Source organism: Sminthopsis crassicaudata, chromosome 6 (genome assembly GCF_048593235.1).
Source record: "Sminthopsis crassicaudata isolate SCR6 chromosome 6, ASM4859323v1, whole genome shotgun sequence".
Taxonomy (NCBI): domain Eukaryota; kingdom Metazoa; phylum Chordata; class Mammalia; order Dasyuromorphia; family Dasyuridae; genus Sminthopsis; species Sminthopsis crassicaudata.
The window spans coordinates 161,967,013-161,987,589 of record NC_133622.1 but is presented as its reverse complement, the minus strand read 5'-3'; the positions used below and the strand labels follow the sequence as shown (position 1 = coordinate 161,987,589).

The 20,577-nt window shown below is 35.5% G+C and overlaps 1 protein-coding gene across 1 annotated transcript in view; it reads right to left on the bottom strand.

Moving 5' to 3' along the window:
- Positions 1-1,176: 1,176 nt before the first annotated feature.
- Positions 1,177-20,577, bottom strand: part of SCARB2 (scavenger receptor class B member 2) — a 67,499-nt gene continuing 48,098 nt past the window's right edge. Inside the window, exons 5-12 of the mRNA XM_074275682.1 lie at positions 20,303-20,394; positions 19,179-19,298; positions 16,592-16,761; positions 15,008-15,126; positions 10,698-10,771; positions 9,561-9,612; positions 6,476-6,634; positions 1,177-2,819 (exon numbers count right to left, since the gene is read on the bottom strand). Of these exons, the coding sequence (XP_074131783.1) occupies positions 2,781-2,819; positions 6,476-6,634; positions 9,561-9,612; positions 10,698-10,771; positions 15,008-15,126; positions 16,592-16,761; positions 19,179-19,298; positions 20,303-20,394 (825 nt within the window). The 3' untranslated portion in view covers positions 1,177-2,780. The remainder of the gene's footprint in view (positions 2,820-6,475; positions 6,635-9,560; positions 9,613-10,697; positions 10,772-15,007; positions 15,127-16,591; positions 16,762-19,178; positions 19,299-20,302; positions 20,395-20,577) is intronic.

Here is a 20,577-nt window from a genome sequence, read left to right as displayed (position 1 = left end):
ATGCCCAAAATAGTTTTCTTCAATTTTAATTTTAAATTGTCCATATTTGTCTGCAGTAATTTTGACAAACAAGGGAATACATGTGCATGCCCAAACTTCTGGAATGAACAATAATCCTATCAAAGATTTTCTATACCATCTGTCTACCATCCTCATACATAATCCCTTTTACCCTCACTCCTACCTAGCAAAAATGTCTTAAATCCAAAAGTTTCTGGAGGGATAGTGGAGTAGACAGGGAAAAATCCTTAGTTTAGGACTCTGGAGAGGGACACTAATCATAATCCTGTCACTAATTATCTATGTGACCTTTAGAAGTTCAGTTTCCCATCTATAATAAGTTGAAAGGAAGTTTCAGGAGTGAATGGTCCATGATTCTAAGATCCTCTAAGTCAACTTAAAAATAGAATTAGTTTTTTCTTAAAGACAATCAGATTACTATGAGAAAGGTAGACATCTTACTCTCAGCAGCCATTTACCTAACTTTACCAGTTTATTCACCTAGATTTATGTGAACTGCATTGAATCTTGGGGGAGGGAGGCTCTCAAAGAAGCCTTCTTTAATTGATGCAGATAGCCAGATTATCTTCTTTTAAAAACATCATTATTTGGTTCATTTTATCCCACTCCCCTAAATTTATGTATATTAGAATATAACTCTTGCCAAGATCTTTGCAACCGTAGTGACTAATTCAGTTTCCTTACATCTTATAGGCCTGTACTCTTCAATCCTATGATAATGGCATAGTGGCTATTGCACAAATAAGAGACAGCTCTGGGCATTCTTTCCAGTTTTCTCCCATTCCTGGAATGGCTTCCCTTTTCATTCTAGATTCCTTAGCTTCCTTCAAGTCCCAATTAAAATCCTACCTCCAAGACATTTTTGCCAATTCCTCTTAATTCTAGTGTCTTGTTTGCTTTTAATTACTTTCCATTTCTCCTGTATGTAGTTTATTTGAACATATTGATTTATTTGTGTCATTCAATTGGGAGCTCACTAAGGGCAGTAAGAAGGTCTTACTTCTAAAAAGAATACAAAAGTATTCCCAAAACTTGGCAGACTATCTGGCACACAATAAGTGCGTAATAACTTCTTATCAACTGATTGATCTTTGCAAAAAAAAATAAAATAAAAGAAACTTCAGCGTCCATGCAATCACTCAGGTTAACATACACTGAATATAGGAAAGACTTTATTTGACCCAGCAAAAAATGCAAAACAGTAGTGACTCACATTCTTAGTCCCTTAGTCTTAGGGACTACCCAAGTGATGAAGGCCCCTGACCAGGGAAGACAGTGGAGTCATAAGGAATTGACTTTTTTACCCCCCAGGAAGTCCCTCTTCCCCAAAAGAATCTATAGAGTTTTCCAGATTTATGGTATCATCTTATGGTTGAGGCCTTCTCCATATTCCCATCTTATATCCCTCCTGATTTAAGGACTAGAATAAGGCCCCCAACCAAGGGAAAGAACTGAGAATTTTTAAAGAATTGATCATAGGCTCATAAATTTGGAGTTGGAAGGGACTTAAGAATTTATCAAATCCAACCCCTTCATTTTATAAATGAAGGCTCAGAGAGGTCAGTTTTGTCCAGGTATCTGAGGGAGGACTCCAATCTAGATCTTTCTGACCCCAAGGGCATTAGGATTTCATTGCCTCTTAACCCCTTCCCCTAGGTATGCAGATCTATTAACAACAACAAAAAGGTAAGCTCCCCAGATCATTTGTCTCATTGAAAGCTGTCTCTTGCCCCTCTTCAGCTCCAACTCTTATTGATTTCAAATTCTTCTGCTTGGTCCCCAGGAACTCAGAGTTGTGCTCCACAGCGTCCAGAAAGCTTGGTCTAGGGATTGCTTCTTTTGTCTTGGAATGCATATTCCCCTGTCACATAGTTCCTTCCTCTCCTGAGCCATGGGCATCCCCGGGAGAGCCTCAAAGGAATGCAGGCTTTTTCTTGGGGGGGATCTTGAGCCTAAGCCTCTGGAGATCGTTTCTCTCCAATCTCAGCTATGACACCTCCTTTCCTCTCCTTTTAAAAATCGAGTCTAAAGCCATGACTCAGAAACATGTCCAGCCATGATTCAGTCCTTCTCAAATGTGGTGTTAATAGTTGATTACAGGCATCTTCACTGATTAGAACAAAGATCTCATCCATAAGTAGCAGGGAAGACCCAGTTATACAATGATCCTATACAATGATTGGTTTTAAAATGAGAAAATGAAGTGGTAACTAAAGTTGGGTTTTTAGGGGCATATAGTATCTTAGAAAATGAGATTAGTCCCAATATCTAACAAGATGCAGAGACATTTTAACCACAACAGATGATATGAAACTTTTAGCATTCCAACAACCCCCAAATCATTAATACTTAGAGTATTTATTTAAAATGCCTGCCACAAACATGAACACAAAGCAACTTGCAACGGGCTGTTTTCAGAAAGTATTGTCACCAGCCACTGTCAGTCAGTTCTTCAAAAGTTAATTTAGCAGCCGGCTGGAACACTGATGATGTATTTCCCCCGTATCAATAGTGCATCAAATTAAGTAATTAGCTGATTATTAGAAAGTAAGCTCCTTGAGGGATGGGGCTATCTTTTCTTTTTGCTTATGTCTGAATCCCCTGCACTTAGCACAGTGCCTGGCACACAGTAAGCACTTAATAAATGCTAAATCGACTGACTTGTTGATGAACACAAAGATGCTTTCCCAAGGAAGTAGTGGTTGGAATTTTGTCCGCTTGCATAGTTCATTCACCAAGCTCAAATAGTAGGGAAGATTTCAGGTCCTCATGAGGGGTGCTCTTTCATCAGCAGTGCCCTGAGGAATACACAACACAAGGAGGAAAGAATGATCAGGTTCTAGAGATCCAGTCCTTTTTTCTAAGGACTGAAAAGGCAGACAGGAAGGATCTGATCAAAAGAGTTCAAAATAAAATCTTGGCTCAAAAAACCAGTCCTATGATTCCTGTACAAATAGGGCATGGCTAAAAATTACACAAAAATTTACCCCAAAAAATCTTTATAAGGTTATTACTTTACACTATTGGGTTGAGATGGAGAGAAAAATTGCTCAACCTGGCAGGAGAGCTTTCTAGGAAACCTGTTTCATTTGAGACTGCTTTATTTTTCATTTCTGACTCCATGACTCCATTTGAAGTTTTCTTGGTGGAGATACTGTAGTTGTTTGCCATTTCCTTCTCCAGCTCATTTTAGAAATGAGAAACTGGAGCAAACAGAGTTAAATGATTTGCTTGGGGTCAATGATTTGGCTGAAGTCAAATCTGAACTCATGAAGATGAGCCTTTATGACTCCACTCTATCCACTGTACTACTTAGCTTCCCATTGTGGGACTGCTTTAGGGCTCATTCAAAAAGAATCTGAAATAACTAACCTGCACTTAACATACCACATCTACTTCAATAGTTTATAAATCTACAGTTTCATGCATATGGGTATTCCTCTACCAACAGGTTGCAAATCTTTCCATCTCTTAGTTTGAGAATTCCTTTGGCTAAAAGAATGATTATATGGTGGCTAGCACTCTGGTGAGAAGCCTATCCTAATTTAACTAGGCTTTTCTTCAGGACATGGAAATACAGTCTGTAAGCTCCTTGTAAGTTAGTAAGTTCCATGTTGAATTTTCAGTGTGAATGTTTATACCTCTGAAATTTAGCAAATATTCCAAATCAGGACTTGAGTGACTATTTTTGTCTGGACTTAAGAAATTGATAAAGTATAAATAATGCAGATTAGACTCAAAGGTGAGTGATCTGTACATCTATTCCCCCATTTTCTCTCCATCTCATTGCCTCCTCATACCATTCTTCAGCCTGGTTCCTTGCCACCAGAGCTGGTTGTTAAACATTTACTAGCATGGACACAGTTCATTGCTATATTGATACTAAAGATTCTTTAAGTTTGCTAAGACCTTCTTGAGCTTCTCTTATGGGCAGCTAGGTGGCACCATAGAGCACCATGCTGGACCTGGCAACAGGTGAATGATGGGGTACATGAAATGACTAGCTCTGGCTCCTGTGGGCAGACCCTTTGAGAATCCAGAAGTACCTTCCATTCATTATCTCATAATTATAATGGATGTGGCTCCTTCAACAAGGAAGTAATTCAGGCCAATTCCATCTGCATCCAGAGAGAGGACTAGGGGGATTGAATGGGGATCCCAGCATAGTATTTTCACCTTTTGTTGTTGTTTGTTTGCTGGGTTTTTTTCCCTCATTTTTTTCCTTTTTTGATCTGATTTTCCTTGTACATCAGGATAATTGTGGAAATATGTATAGAAGAATTGCACATGTTTAACCTATTCTGGATTATAAGGGAGGAGCTGAGGGGAAAGGAAGGAGAAAATTTTGGAAAACAAGGTTTTGCAAGGATGAATGTTTAAAATTATGCAAATGTTTTGAAAATAAAAAGCTATTATTTTAAAAAAGACATGTGTATGTTTCCCTACAAAGAAACATTTTTTAAAAATACTGGATTCATGATTTCACTGGGGTAGAGAGAACTCTCTACTAGTTCAGATGGATACTTTCTCTGTAATTTATAATCTTAGAGATTGTCTGGAATGTAGAAAGGTCAAATGATTTGGCCAAGGTCACACAGATAACCTATGACAAGAGAGAGGCTCTGAACCTGGGTCTTTCTAGAATCCATGCTACCTCTTATACAAATTCAAAGACACATTTGTATAGCGATATACCTATATATCTCTACACATACATAAACATTTGTCTATATGTATGTGTATGTGTGTATATATACATATATACACATACATATGTGTGTATACATGTTTATATATTGAATAACTTATATAGAACCAGGAAAGTTTGGATTCAGATTCCTCCCCTGCCTCAATCCCTAATTTAATGAAGCAGTAACAAAATTCATGTATTTGTTTTTATCTACTTCTATATTTGTTTCTTTCTGTAAACTAAAAATGTTTTATTGATGCTTTTATGTATGTATATGTGTGTGGAATATATCTATCAATGTCAAGCAAAACACCTATCTAAACCTCGGCCAAAATTGCATTCATCATCCAGCCTTTCTAGTCCATCCCCTTTCTTTACTAAGGGGGGTAACTCCTTTTCCTCACTAATCAATTGCTATCTGATCAGTTGTGAAATTCTTCAGAGTACTTTCTTTTACATTATTATCATAGTTATCATGTAAAATATTATTCTGGCTTGGTTCAGTTCAGTCTGCATTTGTTCATGTAAATTTTACCTGTTTTTTTTCTGTTATACTTATTTCCTACAGCACAAAAATATTCTATCCCATTCAAAAATCACAATTCTTTGACTCTTTCCACAGCTGATGAGCACTCCCTCAGTTTCTACTCCCTAGCCATTACAAAAGTACCATCAGAAATATTTTTGTATATCAGACCTTTCCCTCTGTCTTTTATTTCTTTGGGATATAAGCCTAGTAACAGTATGAATGTCAAAGGGTATGCACAGTTTAGTGACTTTTTGGTAGACAAATTTACAACTCCACCCACTTTGCATTAGTGACTATCCTTTTACATCCCCTCCAATAAATGTCATGTTCACCAATCTAATGGATATTCAATCTAGTGGAACATTGGTGTTATTTTAAACTGCATATTTTTTAACTAATGATTTGGATCTTTTCTTAGTAAGGTCACTAATAGCTTATGTTTTCCACTTGAGAACAAGAGAATTGTTGATATACTTTGGCTGACATCTTTTGGGATTGTCTCTTTTTCTTATATATTTGCATCATTATTTTTTTTCTTCTGGAAATTATCTTTATTAGAGAAAGATAAAGTTGAAAATTTTTTCTGAATTGTTTTCCTTCCATCTCCTCTATATGAATCTTGCATATAACACTATTAATATGTTGCTTCCCATATTATAATGTAAGTTCGTTGGGGACAGGAGGCTATTTCTAACTTTATTTGTATTACCCACACTTAGTATAGAGTCTGGTTCATATTAAATTATTAATTAATATGTTTGCTGGTGCACTAATTTGAACTTTCAGTAACTTTGCTTGTCCAAAATAATTTCAATTTTATATAATCAAAATTGCTCATTCTTTTATAATCACATTTCATACTTACTCAGATAAGAATTCTTTATAGTTTTGAAAGACATCTTCCTTTCTCTAATTTTTAAATGATATTATCTTTTTATATTTAAGTAATATAACATTTGGAGTTTATTGTAACATCAATTGGCTTGAATATAATTTTTCCATGCTTCTTTCTAGTTTTCCCAGAAGTTTTTGTCAAAACTTCTCAAATGCCAACTCCATCTTTAAATTGGTCTCCTTACTCCCTATTTATGCCGTGATGTGAACAAGGAATTTTTCTGTTCAGTATGAGGACCTTGAGTGTAAGCCTCATGCCATCAATAACGTGGTGATAATTAATCTTTTAGCTGTGATTATCCAACAGAATGATCAATAGACCATGACAACCACTCACTTACCTCTTCAGTCGACCCTTGTCCTTTGCATGCCATCCAGGTAAAGATCAAACCTAAGAGTACTCCCAGAGCCATGATGATGTAGGGGATGTTGGTGATGACCATAGTGGTATTTATTACGGATTTGAGTTTTGTTGCAGAATCTTTATCGATAAGAACACTCTGGAAAGAGAGAGACAGACATATCCTTTGGTTAGTGTAACTCTCACTCCAGCTATCTCAGGGTTGTACATTTGTTCTCCCTTTTGATTGTTTCTTCCCTCCAGTCTGCTTCAGAGGGTACAATATGTCATCCTTTAAGCTAGTATAGTCAAACTGAGATAGAAATGGGGGCCACTAAATCATATATAAGTATCCTTGTGTTCACATAGAAAAACACCTATCAGCATTACTTATGTTCTATTATATTTTCATTTATTTTGTTAAATATTTCCCTATTATATTTTCATCCAGTTAGAACCACAGTAGATGTCTTCCTTTTCCTGATACAAATATCTTAACTTCCTCAGTAGAAGTATGCTTCATGAGAGTAGGGTCTTTTTCATTATTCCTAAGTTGAGGCTTTAGCCACTGGATTTATGATGGCTGCTCTTTCTTGAAAAGAGGGCCTACCCATGGGAACATAATTGAAGGGAAAAAAGGGGGCCAACAGAAGGGAGAAGATATATAACAGAATCTGGATTTGCAATATTTCTTTAAGTAACAGTGTCTTAAGTACATTCAAATTGTGATTGTTCTTTTGAACAATCTGATTTGCATGTTAAGTCAACAGGAATGAATGAATGTGAATAGGGGAAAAATCCATGTGAGAGAAACATATTTTTGAGTGCGTGCAAGAGAATTTTTATAATTGCTCAAACTTCAAGAAAAATCCTTGAGTCATAGCTCTCAGCCAATGGCACTTTATCGAATAGTCTATGATCCCCTCTAAAGAAGCAGACCTCAGATTTTCTTCATGATCTGAGATACCTCCTTTTTCCAGAACCTTATCTGTATAAGGCTTGATTCTAGATTTGATATGTGAACACTTTAAAGGGATTACATGAAGTACAGAAACCAACTGATTGATAAACATTGCTTTGCAGACCAAAAATGATACATCAATTAGAAATGGCATATCAGAAGGAAGGTCTCAGGTTGGGGGAAACACAGACATCTCCACTCTAGTTGTCATTAGATAGTCACAAGATAGTGGTTAAGAAAGAGTGGTCTGGAGGCATAAAAATAAGTTGGGGGACTTTCCACATAATTGAGTTACTTCTGCCACTAGACTTGGTCACTATAACAAGGAAAAACAAGGGTGGAGGGCCTCCAGTTAGCTTCTTAGGATTTTTTCTCTATTTTTTATATTTGTTTTAAATTTTTCGAGTTACAGATTCTCCTCCTTCCACCCCACACCCTCTCTCATTGAAAAGATCCATGTGAAGTTGTGCAAAACATTTACATAAAAAGTCATGTTGAAAAAGAAAACATGGATCTCCCTCTTCCCCCCTTAAAAAAAAAACCCTCAAGAAAAAAAAAAAAGAAAGTAAAAAAAATATATATATATATTTCAGTCTGTATTCAGACAATCAGTTATGGATAGTATTTTTCATCTTAAATCCTTCGGAGTGGTCTTAGATCATTGTGTTGCTGAGAATAGCAAAGTCATTCACAGCTGCTCATTTCACAACTTTGCTATTACTATGTATTATGTACACAATACATTTTACTCTGCTTGAGTTCACAGAGGACTTTTCTTATAATTGGCTTCCTATAATTAAGCAAGTGAATTTGCAATCTGAAATTCATAGCTCTGGGGCCTAATATGTAGAACTTTTAATCATTATCCCTAGGAAATCAAATCAAATTGATTAATACTGATTGGAATAAAGGAAGGATCCAAATGAATCATTTCTCACAAAGAAATATTTTGGGGCACAATGAATGATTCCCACATTTTGTCTAAGGCATGATCTAGGTTCCTATGATGCCTTGATATTATGCCTGATGAGCAACAGAGACCATATAAGGAGACCAGATTTTCTGAATACCAATGAAGACCCATCCAGGGATGTTCTTTTCATAATGTCTTGTTAAATCATTCCTTTACTTTAAATTGGGACTCCCCTTGATAGTTACTCTAAATAGCTGTAATTAAAGCCTGTAAGTAATCCCCAAACTTTGTCTGAGCCATTAATTTAATCCCATCTTCCTTTTATATTTGAATGAATACCTCTCTATTAACTTCCTTAAACAGGAAGTTATTAGTATAAAAATGTTTCTCAGTGTTGCTGTGAAGAAAGTAAGAGATTTGCTTTGTTGTTGTTTTAGTGCAATGGAAGTAATATGGAGCCAGATGCCATGGGTTCAAATCCTGCCACTAACATTTATTACTTATATGACATTAATCAAGCAAACCTCTCTAATTTCCTCATTTGTAAAATGAGGAGGTTGGACTAGATGATGTACCTTTCAGTTCTAGAGCGGGAATTTTTTAATCTTTAGTAATACACAAACTGAAATAAATATACACATGTGTATGTATCTGTGTGCATACATATATGCACATGAGTATATACACATATAAATCAGTTTTTATATATAATTGATATATGTGTACAGTTATCTCTTCCACATTGTGGAATAACTGTATGTGTATATAAATGTACACATGTATACATCATCACATTTTAATAACTGCTGATCACAATTTTATTTCATTGTTATATTCTTTTGCACTGCTAATTTCTTCTACAATGTTCTCTTTCACAGTTATTATCCTAAAAGTGAAATGTATTTCTTTCTGCTTTCTCCCCTAATTCTTGATTATAATCTGCCCCATATTTTGAATCTCAGAAATCTACAGAACTAGCTATGTTCATGTGATACATGTCACCAGAAATTGTCTATATGAAGACAAATAAATGTGGGTTTTTTGTTTGTTTGGTTGTACATTTGTTTTTGTTTTTTTAATTACCAAATTCTTCTTTTAATTCTCTTAAATTACAGATATATTTTCTAAAAATTAGACATCCAATAAACCCTTTTTCCAATTGAAGAGCCCCGATCTTCTTATACATGTCCATAATGTTCTCTTGAGACTTACCTCATTTAGATACATAACTGGGAAAACTAAAGTCTTGATGTTTCCAGTTTCCCTACAAAAAAAAAAAAAAAGGAAAATAATATTTTGCAATATTTTTTTGGAGGGAATTGGGGTTAAGTTACTTTCCTAGGATCACATAGCTAGGAAGTGTGAAGTGTGGCTGAAGATGGCTGAAAGACAATTGGAAATGTGAAGTTGGATATCAGCAGAAAGATTGGGGCAGGTAAGGTAGATTTCAGAATCAGCAGTATAGAGATGGTAATTAAATGCATGGGAGATGATGAGATCATCAAATTTAGTAGTATAGATAGAGAGAGACCTGGCATCTAGGACAGAGCTCTGGAGGACACCTGTGGTTAGAAAGTGAGATTTGGAGGCAGGTCCAGAAAAAGAGAAGGTCAGATAGAGTGGAGGAAAATCAGGAAAGAATGCAATCTCAAGAACCTAGAGGGGTTTTTCAAGGTGGAAAGGCTTCACGGAGAAGGTAGGATCTGAGCTGAGCCTTAGAAAAAGATCAGATTTTTGACAGGAGGAAATGGGAAAGAGGCCATCCCAAGGGGAAAAAAACAGCATGTAGATGGTCAAGGATTAGAAATGTTTCAGAGAGCTTGGGAGATAAGGTTTGAAAGGTAGAGAAGGTTCAGAGAACACATAGGAAAGGGCCAGACTATGGAAAGTAAAGAATTTCAGACTAGAAAAATAATTTTTTTTCTGAATGCAATAGAGAGCTACTTTTGAAGAGAAAGATTGATGATGAAAGCAAAGCCTTAAAAAGATTTATCCAAGGATGGTAGATAGTATGGATTGGAAGAATATAAAGAGCATAAGGGCAGGCAGAATGGTTATGGCCAAGAGTGAAGCAATCAGGGCCTGAACCAATGTAGCAGCAACAGGAATGGAAAAAAATAGACATGAAAATCATTGCAGGGAACATATATTCTACATTGTAACAGCCTCTTCAAAGAAATCAATTATATATACCAAACCCCTTAGAGCATGTCATCAGGAGATACCTCTTCTGTTACTAATAAACACCTATTTGTCAATGGCTTTAAATTATTCTTATTGCAAATTATTGCTTAATTACTTAATGCTTAAATTATTATTATTGCAAAAAAAGGGTGAGGGAAGACTTACTCAAATCCATCTATTTGTCGGACATGAACATTGATTTGTAACCTCTTGGATCCTCTTAGAATAATTCCAGTCATCTGAAAAGTGAACAGAGCAAAATGGAAATAATATTAAAATAAACAACATTTTAAAATATTAAAAATAAATATTAAAAAGTACACATACTATAAGAACAACATTCATGCAATAGTTGAAATTATAAAGAACAACACTTAACTTAAATAAAAGATATCTCATCTTGTTATTTGAAGAGAGGAAGGAATACTGATGGCGATAGGATTTTGTATATAGCATCAGTTTCCTTTTATGTATTAATGGATTTTACTGAATATTTTTCTTTTCTTTTTTAAAGAAAAGGTGGTGCAGTGGATAGAGCACCAGCTCTGAAGTCAGGAGGACCTGAGTTTAAATCTGGTCTCAGATACTTAAAACTTCCTAGTGTGTGACCTTAGGCAAGTCACTTAACCTCAATTACCTCAGGAAAAAAAAAAAAAAAAGAAAGAATGGCTTTCTGAAGGAGAAAAGGGGAAAGGTATAGGGAAAAATCTAGGAGATTTGCAAAATAGATTTTTTTTAATCTTTTGCTTTTTCATCATCTAAGTATCAACAAAGATTTATTTTATATAAAGCATAAATATGACTGCTTGGCTAGAATTTAATTTCAATTTAGTTTTGACCAATACTGAAGCCTCTCTCTAAGGGTTGGTAGACAAAACAACAATAGAAAATGCAATAATGCAATAAAAATAAAATAAACTATGAATGATCACTTAAAATATAGGCTCACAAGGCCTAGACTTAGGACTTTTGGACTGATTTTGGCCAACCTACTCAGAGTTACATCAGGATCACCTCATAGGCTTATATATCCAAAGCTAGAACTAAATGCAAGGCTCATTTTCCTGGATTCTTAGAGGAGGTAACAAGAAGGTTCAAACAACTTTTTTTTTGTTGCCATAATGTCACAATAAAGATTAAAAAGACACTGAGTCATGTAGAAAATATAAGGAAGCAGAAATAGGTTGCAGCACACATTTGCTGCAACAAGAACCCAAGTCTCAAGCCAAATAACTGATGGATACAGAAGCAGGACAAGTCAAGCTACGTGGCCAGTGGTTAAGAGCACCAGCCTTGAATTCAGGAGGACCTGAGTTCAAATCTGGTCTCAGACACTTAATGCTTCCTAGCTATATGACCCTGGGCAAGTCATTTAACCCCAGCTTCAGGGGGAGGGGGGAATGCTGAGAGGAAAGAGAAAATATGTACACCTAGGTGCACAAATACACACTCTGTCACTAATGAACATCCACTTGCCAATGGATTTAAATTATTTTTACAATTATTGCAGAAAAAAATTATTTTTTACAATTATTGCAGAAAGATTTACTCAAATCCATATACATAAACAAAACTGAAAAGGAGAAACATTTTAGGCAAAATACTAAAAATTAAAATTAACCAACCCATCAAGAAGTGCTTATTAAGTGATTATTATTTGCCAAACACTGTAATAAGTGCAAAGGAAAAGCAAAAATAGATCCTACTCTCAAGAAGCTCAGGGGAACTGATTTTTAATGAGGGAGATAACACATATATAAGTGTATATATACATATATCTGTACATGAAAGACAAATAAAAAGAAGAAATTTTTTAAAAAGGGACTAGCAATTCTGGAAACTAAGAAAGTCCTTCTGTAAGAGGCATTCCTTGAGCTGAGTCTTAAACAGACAAGGATAGAGGTAATAAAGAGGGAGAAAATTCCAAGAATGGTTCAAAGGAACATGGAATCCATGGAGAGTACCCATCTTTTGGAAAGATGGAGAAGGAATAGGTTCTCAAGATCTTTAAATGCCAAAGAAAATATTACATTTTATTGTAGGGGTAGTAAGAAAATAGAAAATTATCAAGTGAGACTGGGGTTGATTTGAATATATTTATGCTTTAGAAAAATCACTTTTGCAACTTGGTGGAGAATGGATGGGAAAAGGAAGGAACTTGAAAGGAGAAGATAAATTAGATTGCAAATGGAGGAAAGAGGCAATAAAGTCCTGAACTAGGGCTGTAGCTATTTGAACAAAGAGAAGGGAAAATATGTAAGAGGTGTAGAGAAAAAAATTATAACATTTTATCAACTGAATAAATATGTGTGATGAATGGAGGAATCAAGGATGATACTGAGGTTGGAAACATAACTGAATAGAAAGAAGATAGTGCTCTTGAGAAAAATAGGGAATTTGGAAGAGGGTAAGATTTTGGGGAAAAATCTTTCTGTTTTGAGTTTGTGATATCTAAGGAGGAATCCGGATCAAAACATGCAATAAGATGATAAGGGATTGGAGTTCAAAAAGAAGACTGCAAAAGATCTGCAAAAAGATGATAGTTGGACCCATGGGAGATGTGAGAATAGAGAGAGGATAGAGGAAAAAGGAGAGCCTAGAATAGAACTTGGGGTGCATCCACATAAACATCTACCAAAAGAGACTGATAAAAGTTAGAGTTAAACTGAAAGGAAGGGAACCAAGAGAAAGTAAATATGAAGATGGGGAGAATAGAGCACATCTCTTGGCCTTGAGTAGTGTAAATAATGAATCTTGAGAAGTGGTTGCATACATTAAAAATCACAATATTCAAAGTTATAATGGGCATAAGATTTGGTCATTGATTCTAACCCAATAGAAATATGCAATGTCAATTTGAATAACATCACCATTGAACATAGTTCTACATATTAAACATGGATTACCTGCCATCTAGGGGAGGACATAGGAGGAAGGAGAGGAAAATTTGGAGCCTAAGATTTGCAAGGGTCAATGTTGAAAAATTACCCATGCATGCATTTTGTAAATAAAAAGCTTTAATTTTAAAAAAACAAAAAAAACCATAGTTCTATCCATGAGGAAAAGGTGGTCAATTACATCAAATGCTCAAAGTCATTATATTTAGCAATTAAGAGATAATTGGCAATTTTGAAGAAAGTAGTTTCAAATGAATGAAACCAGAGTAAAGATTTAAGAGTAAAAAAAAAAAAGGCAATGGAGGTACCAAAAAGTAAATTGGCTTTTTAAGGGAATTTAGGGTAAAAGAAGGTGGTCCACGCCTATAATCCCTGATACTATGGAGATGGAGAGTTTTGAGCTACAGAATGGCTAATGCCAACCAGGAATCCTGGCATCAATATGGTGAACCCCTGAAAGTGGGAAGATACCAAGTTGTCTAGAGAGGGATATATCTTCCTCATTGGAAAACACGTAGGTCAAAGCTCTGGCTTTTTTTTGCATTGTATATTTTCCATTGAAAGTCTGTTCTTTTAGGAGCAGTTAGGTGGGACAGTGGATAGAGCACCAGCCCTGAAGTCAAGAGGACCTGAGCTCAAATCTGGCCTCAGACACTTGACACTTCCTGGCTATTGTGATCCTGGGCAAGTCACTTAATCCTAATTGACTCAGGAAAATAAATAAATAAATAATTCGTTCTTCCATTGTACCTTCAAATATTTCTTTATTGATCATCTTTTGTGCAGCAGCACACTACCTCCATCACCCCCCTACTCCCAAAAGACTCCTTTAGCATTGGCTCAGTTTCCTTTACTTCCTTTCCTTTACTATTACCTATGCCTACTACCCAGAGCCTCCACCTTGTTCTTAAGCCATACTCCTCCATTAACATCATTTTCTTCCACCTCTGCCACTTGCCTCTGGACTCTCTTCACCTTCCCTCCCCAAAAGACTCTAGTAGCTCTCATTATTGTAGCCACTAGATAACTGTTTCTCTCCCTTCAAACTTGGCAAGAGAATTGTTCCAACCTGTGTCTCCCCACATACTCCAGTGGCAATAAGAAAGTGCACCATACCTCTTGGATATTTCCAAATACTTATAGGGGTTCTTAACCTGGGGGCAGGTATATATTTTTAAAATTCTGATAACATTTCAATCTAATGGTTTTCCTTTGTAATCTGTCGTTTTTATATGCATTTAAAAACACGGTTTTGAGGGATCTAAAGGCTTCACAGTTTGCTAATGGGATCCATGACACAAAAAAGACTAAGAACTCCTGACTTGGAAGAGGGAAACATTGGTGCTCATGAAATGTTTCTCTGCCAGGAGCCTTAGAACTTTTACGGAGGAGGAAGAGCTCAAGTCTTGTAACATGAAAGAAAAGTGTTGGACTAGATTTTCTTTCCCATTAAAACAGAGGTAGTTTAGGGGAAGGCAATTTTTTTTTCCCCTGGAGGGCTGAATGTATTTCGACTGAACCATAGGAATGATGTGGAGAAGAAGAAATCCTCTGATTCTCCGAGGAAATTGTACTTACAGGGTTGACATCCATGAATGTTTCATGGTCTTCCTTATTTGGATTCATGCCTTTTATAGCTGAAATAAATTTCTCATCTCCTTGGTAGAAGTGTGGAGAAGACAGAAAAATGGGAGCACCTGCATTTCAAAAGAACAGAGGGAAATTTCGTTTGACACAAATGCTTTGTATGATCTGTTTTATTTGATTTGTTTTCTCAATTATAATGTAAAATTATAATGTAAAGGGTAGAGGCAGTTTTTGTTCTTTCTCTGTGTTCCAGAACTTAGTCCAGTGCCTAGGACATAATGAACTTAGTATATGCTTGTTGACTGAATGATTAATGAAGTCAAGAATACAAATCCTCCAACCACACAACCAGCTTTCAGAAAAAAGGGTTGAATGCAGTGATTTCTAGTAGAATCCTTGGGGTTGAGGACTGTTTTGGTTTTGGATTCCTAGCAGCAAGCACAAACTAGAGATTTCATAGATGTTGCTGAACTGAATTGGTTGGAATCCCATTAATTTAAAGAGCACATAGGGAACACATTTGGCACATATACACGGAGTCTATTATAAGGACATCTGGGGTATAGAGAAATTCATGATCATTGTTACACTTAGTCTTAGGTCAAATGTGTCTGGGCTGTAGCCCAGGAACACCATGAATCCTTTCAAGATCACTTATCAAGTCAATGGCAGAGGTCAGAGCTAGGAATCTTGGACCTGCATCCTCTGTTTCTACACCCCTTATGAATTTTTCTAGGTCACATGAGCCAGAGACAGAACTAATCCTGAAATCATTCTTATAAAGAGTTTTAAAACCATTTGGGTAATGGAGCAAAAGATAATTGGCCATCTTGATGTTTAGGAAAAGGGTAAGAAATGATCAATATTTTCTAAGGCTATTAAATTCAAGGCATGATAAAATGAAAAGACATCAGTACAATATGTTTCCCAAACTACTATTTTCCTTAAATTTCATAATAAGGATCCCTGAGAAATGTCAGTCCCAGCTGGGATTGTTTCTAGAGCTAATTGTTCCTTTATGGTGATGGGGTCAAGTGTTTTGTAGCCTTATTTTAAAGATGAAAAAACTCGGGCTCATAGTTTAAGTATCTGCCCAGGATCACATAGCTAATAACTGTCCAAAGTATAATTCAAATCCAAGTCTTGCAAAGTCCTAGAACAGAGGTATCAAACTCACAGCCAGAAAGCAGCCCACAAAATTCCCAAGTACAGCCCACACCAATTTTTGGTATTTAGAAATGTAATTAATAAATATTTAATAAAATAAATAAAAATACAAACACAACACAGATAATGTCAATTTGTGGTTTTACAAGTCATTAGGCAGTTTGCTGGCATTTCTATTTGAGTTTGACAGCACTATTATTCTAAAGGACTCTAAATTAGAAAGGTAGAAATGTTTTTGTTTGATCTGCAAACTAGGCAATAGTGTATGTTTGAACAATTAGCTTTCTGAGTGCTGGGGGAGTGAGGTGGATGGGGAGTTATGATCCAGGAAGCATGGTCAAAGACTATCTCCCATAATTACTGCATTTCAGACACCCATGATCCAGATCTCTCTTGAAGCTTACTTACCATTCTTACAGATACTGACATTCAGGACACCCGAACCCAAACAGTTTCCTGATGGAATACAGAAGCAGCTGTTATCAGAATTATTGGCAAACATTTCGGGTGGTAGGGTAAACCGAAGGGAAGGGATTTCTTCCACATTTCCGAAGTCACTGAATGCTAGATACACTGACCTGTATAAAGAATCAATAAGACCAACCAATTAGTGCTATAACCCCAGGCTTCAAGCAAAGCTCACAGATTAGAACACAGATTAGAACAGCACTTGGCTGTGACTAAACTAGAGTGTTGACATAACAGGGTCTTCAAGCCACTGCAAGATTTCCTCTGTCTTTCATCCTAAAAAAGATTTGCACGGAGAGGTTGATTTTGCTACCTCCACCCACATTTCAACAATCCAAGGATATGACATCAAGAAGAGGCAGTACCATCTGCTTTGGATATGTCTGGGTTTTTCCATTAGAATGTGAGCTCCTTGAGACTTACATGAACTGATATTGAGTTAAATGAGCAGAACCAGGAGATCTTTATACACCGCAACAAGAAGATTATACAGTGATCAATTCTGATGGACGTGGCTCTTTTCAACAATGAGATGATTGATGCCAGTTCCAATGATCTTGTGATGAAGAGAGCCATCTGCACCCAGAGGGAGGGTTAAAGGAACTGAGTGTGGATCATAACATAGCATTTTCATTCTTTTTGTTGTTGTTTACTTAGATTTTTTTTCCTTTCTCATTTCCCCCCCCCCCTTTTTGATTTGATTTTCCTTGTGCAAGCAAGATAATTGTATACATATGCATGCATTTTTTTTGTTTGTTTTTCTTCCCAGGTTATTTTTATCTTCTGAATCCAATTCTTCCTGTGCAACAAGAAATTCGGTTCTGCACACATATATTGTATCTAGGATATACTATAACATATTTAACATGTTTAAGACTGCCTGCCATCTAGGGGAAGGGATGGAGGGAAGGGAAAAATTGGGACAGAAATGAGTGCAAGGGATAATGTTGTAAAAAAAAAAAATTACCCATGCATATGTACGGTCAAAAAAAAGTTATAATAATAAAATAAAAAATATGTATGCATGTATTAGATTTAACATATATTTTTTACCATGTTTAATATATATTGGATTATTTGCTGCCTAGGGGAAGGGGTAGGGAAAAGGGGGGAATTGGAACACAAGGTTTTAAAATGGTTGTTATTTTGCTTTCTTATTTTTTCCTTTTGGATCTCATTTTTTTGGTGCAACATGATAATTGTGGAAATATGTATAGAAGAATTGCACATATTTAACACATTGGATTACTTGCCATCTAAGGGAAGGGATAGAGGGAAGGGAGGGAGAAAAAAAATTTAGAACATGAGGTTTTGCAAGGGTGAATTGAAAACTATGCATTTATTTTGAAAAAAAACTTTTAAAAATTGTGTCTATACAAACTTACTTAAAACTACTAAGTGCAGGAATAATTCACTTTAGATTTGATAGGACTTAAAAGGCAAAAAAGCTGTCTCTGGGATCTGACCAATCCTTTACTCCTTAACAGAGCTTCTTGTTTCATTGAAGCACATAAAAAGTCCCATCTGCATGGAAGCTTGGCCTCTTCAACTTGGTGAATACCTGAGGATCATTCAAGTCACCACCACATCCCCCCCTTGTTGAGCAGACACGTTTCCATGTTGCAATTATCCCTTCCATATTGCAACTTTCTCAATTGTGGTTTTGATATATCATGGATCAATGTAAGAAATTAAATAGGAATTTTTTGGTAGTTTTGTGGAAACTGCAGACAACATGTAAAGGTGACAGAAAAAATTTAGAAACTCAGAAATGAATAAAATGTATGTATAGCAGAATATCAAGATTTTATCTTTTAATACCATAGTAATTCAGACTTCTCTGCTATGAAGGGAGGACCAAAACATTTTACATGAATTTTCCAGATTGAAAGGGCACTGCACCCCTGGGGAAGGGATAACAGTATAAAAAAAGATGTCAGTTTCTGAAAATGCCTAATGCCACTGTATCCTTGTTTCATCTTATGACTGTTTTAAGGCAAAATAACCACTTTTAATGGCTCAGTGACTTGAGTCTCATTTTGTTCCAAAATCAACCTGAATTAACCAGGAACTGGCTTTACAGCTGCCTTCACATGATGTGTGGATAAAAACTCAAAAGCCCTCTTTTTCCCTTTTTCTGATCACTACTTAACTATTTATAGGTCAATTGTAACAGCTTTTAAATCCTTCCTTATATTCAGGTAAATGGGCATGTTACATTCAGAGAAGTCTCTGTAGACAAATAATGCATTAAGAAAATGGTGACTATTTGTAGTGGCTAGAAACTGGAAAATTAATGGATGCCCATCAATTGGAGAATGGTTGGGTAAATTATGGTATATAAAGAAAATGGTGACTGTCTAGACTCTCTACTTCATATAACTTATCAGCATGAGGGATATAGGTCAGAAGCAATTTAGTGACTTATATTTCACATAACCTATTCTTATTGTTTGATGGTGCTCAAAAAAGTCATTTTCAAAGTTTGGGTAAGGTTGACTTCCAGAAATAGTTTTATTATTCTCACCTGCAAAAATCGGAGACGAAAACATAAAGGAGTTCATCTTTGGATATTAACGGATGAAAGGAATTCCCATCAGTTCCATTAATCATGTTGCATTTCTCTGATGTCCACCAGTTAAGTGACCTGTAATTAAGAACAAGAAAAGATGAGGGAAGGATCAAAGAATGATCAAGTAAATTAAGTCTTTTGAGTCCACTCAGTTTGTAAAGATTTCTCACCATTTAATTGGTGAGAATTTTATCTAAAATGTTAAAATGGCTTTTTGACCAGGTAATAAAAATAAGGATAACTTTGAATCTCTGATGCTGAAATCCTATAGAATAAGTTTGGAGCCCCCCAAAATAATTTGGGTAATGGCAAAAATACTGGTTACTTTCCCTCATAGAGATTAGATCTAAAAGATAGAAATGCAGCTCTCTTTAAGGTAAAAATAAATTAAAGTCATATTCTGCTATCATATGAACATGATCATGACAAATATTAAAACATAACACATTAATAAATATTACAAGAACTTTTGACTATATTCATCATCATCATCATCATCATCATCATCATCAGATTTTTTAGCATTTAATGTTAGCAAAATGCTTTACATTATTACCTCATTTGATCCTCATATTACAGATAAGAAAACAGATTAAGTGACTTTCCCAAGATTAACAGCTAGTAACTGTGTGAAGCCAATTTTAACCTCATGAATCTTCCTGAATCCATGTACAACTCTCTATTTACCATGCTGCCTTGCCACAAATGCATTCCATTTCCAAAGTGATGTAATACTGAAAAAAAATATCAATCTACTACCACCATAAAAACAATACAAATTAAAGTCATCCATAAACAGTAGTGGCTAGAACACTGTAGATGACTACTAAGTGCTGGGGACCAGACACTTAAAGGCCTTTCTATTCACATCTCCACGAGTTATAATACATCTAAAAAGCTTTCATTTGTACATAATGAAATATCTAGCTTCAGAAACTACATTTTTTTTTTTTGCAGCAGCAGCAGCTTTTAATAAAAAATATGGACAGTACTTAACAAACCTAGTTCATATTTAAATTAATGGAAATTGCAGGCAAAACACCAAAAAGGCCACTGACTAGACAGGTCTGCTGATTTACCTTCTCCCATTCCATTCAAGAATCTTTGTAAAATTAAGATAATTGTCTTCTCCAGTTAGAAAAAGATAATCACCATCATCAGTTCCATTTTTCTAGAAATAAAAAATGTAAAAATATAAGGTTACTCAAAAGTTAAGTCTTTATTATGAAACTTTTTGCTTTGCAAAACTTAATTTTGCTGCTACAGAATACAGAATAAGAAGGAATTTTGAACAGTAAGTTGAAAGAGGAAGGAAGGAAATAAATATTGATTAAGCATTTACTAAGTACCGGGC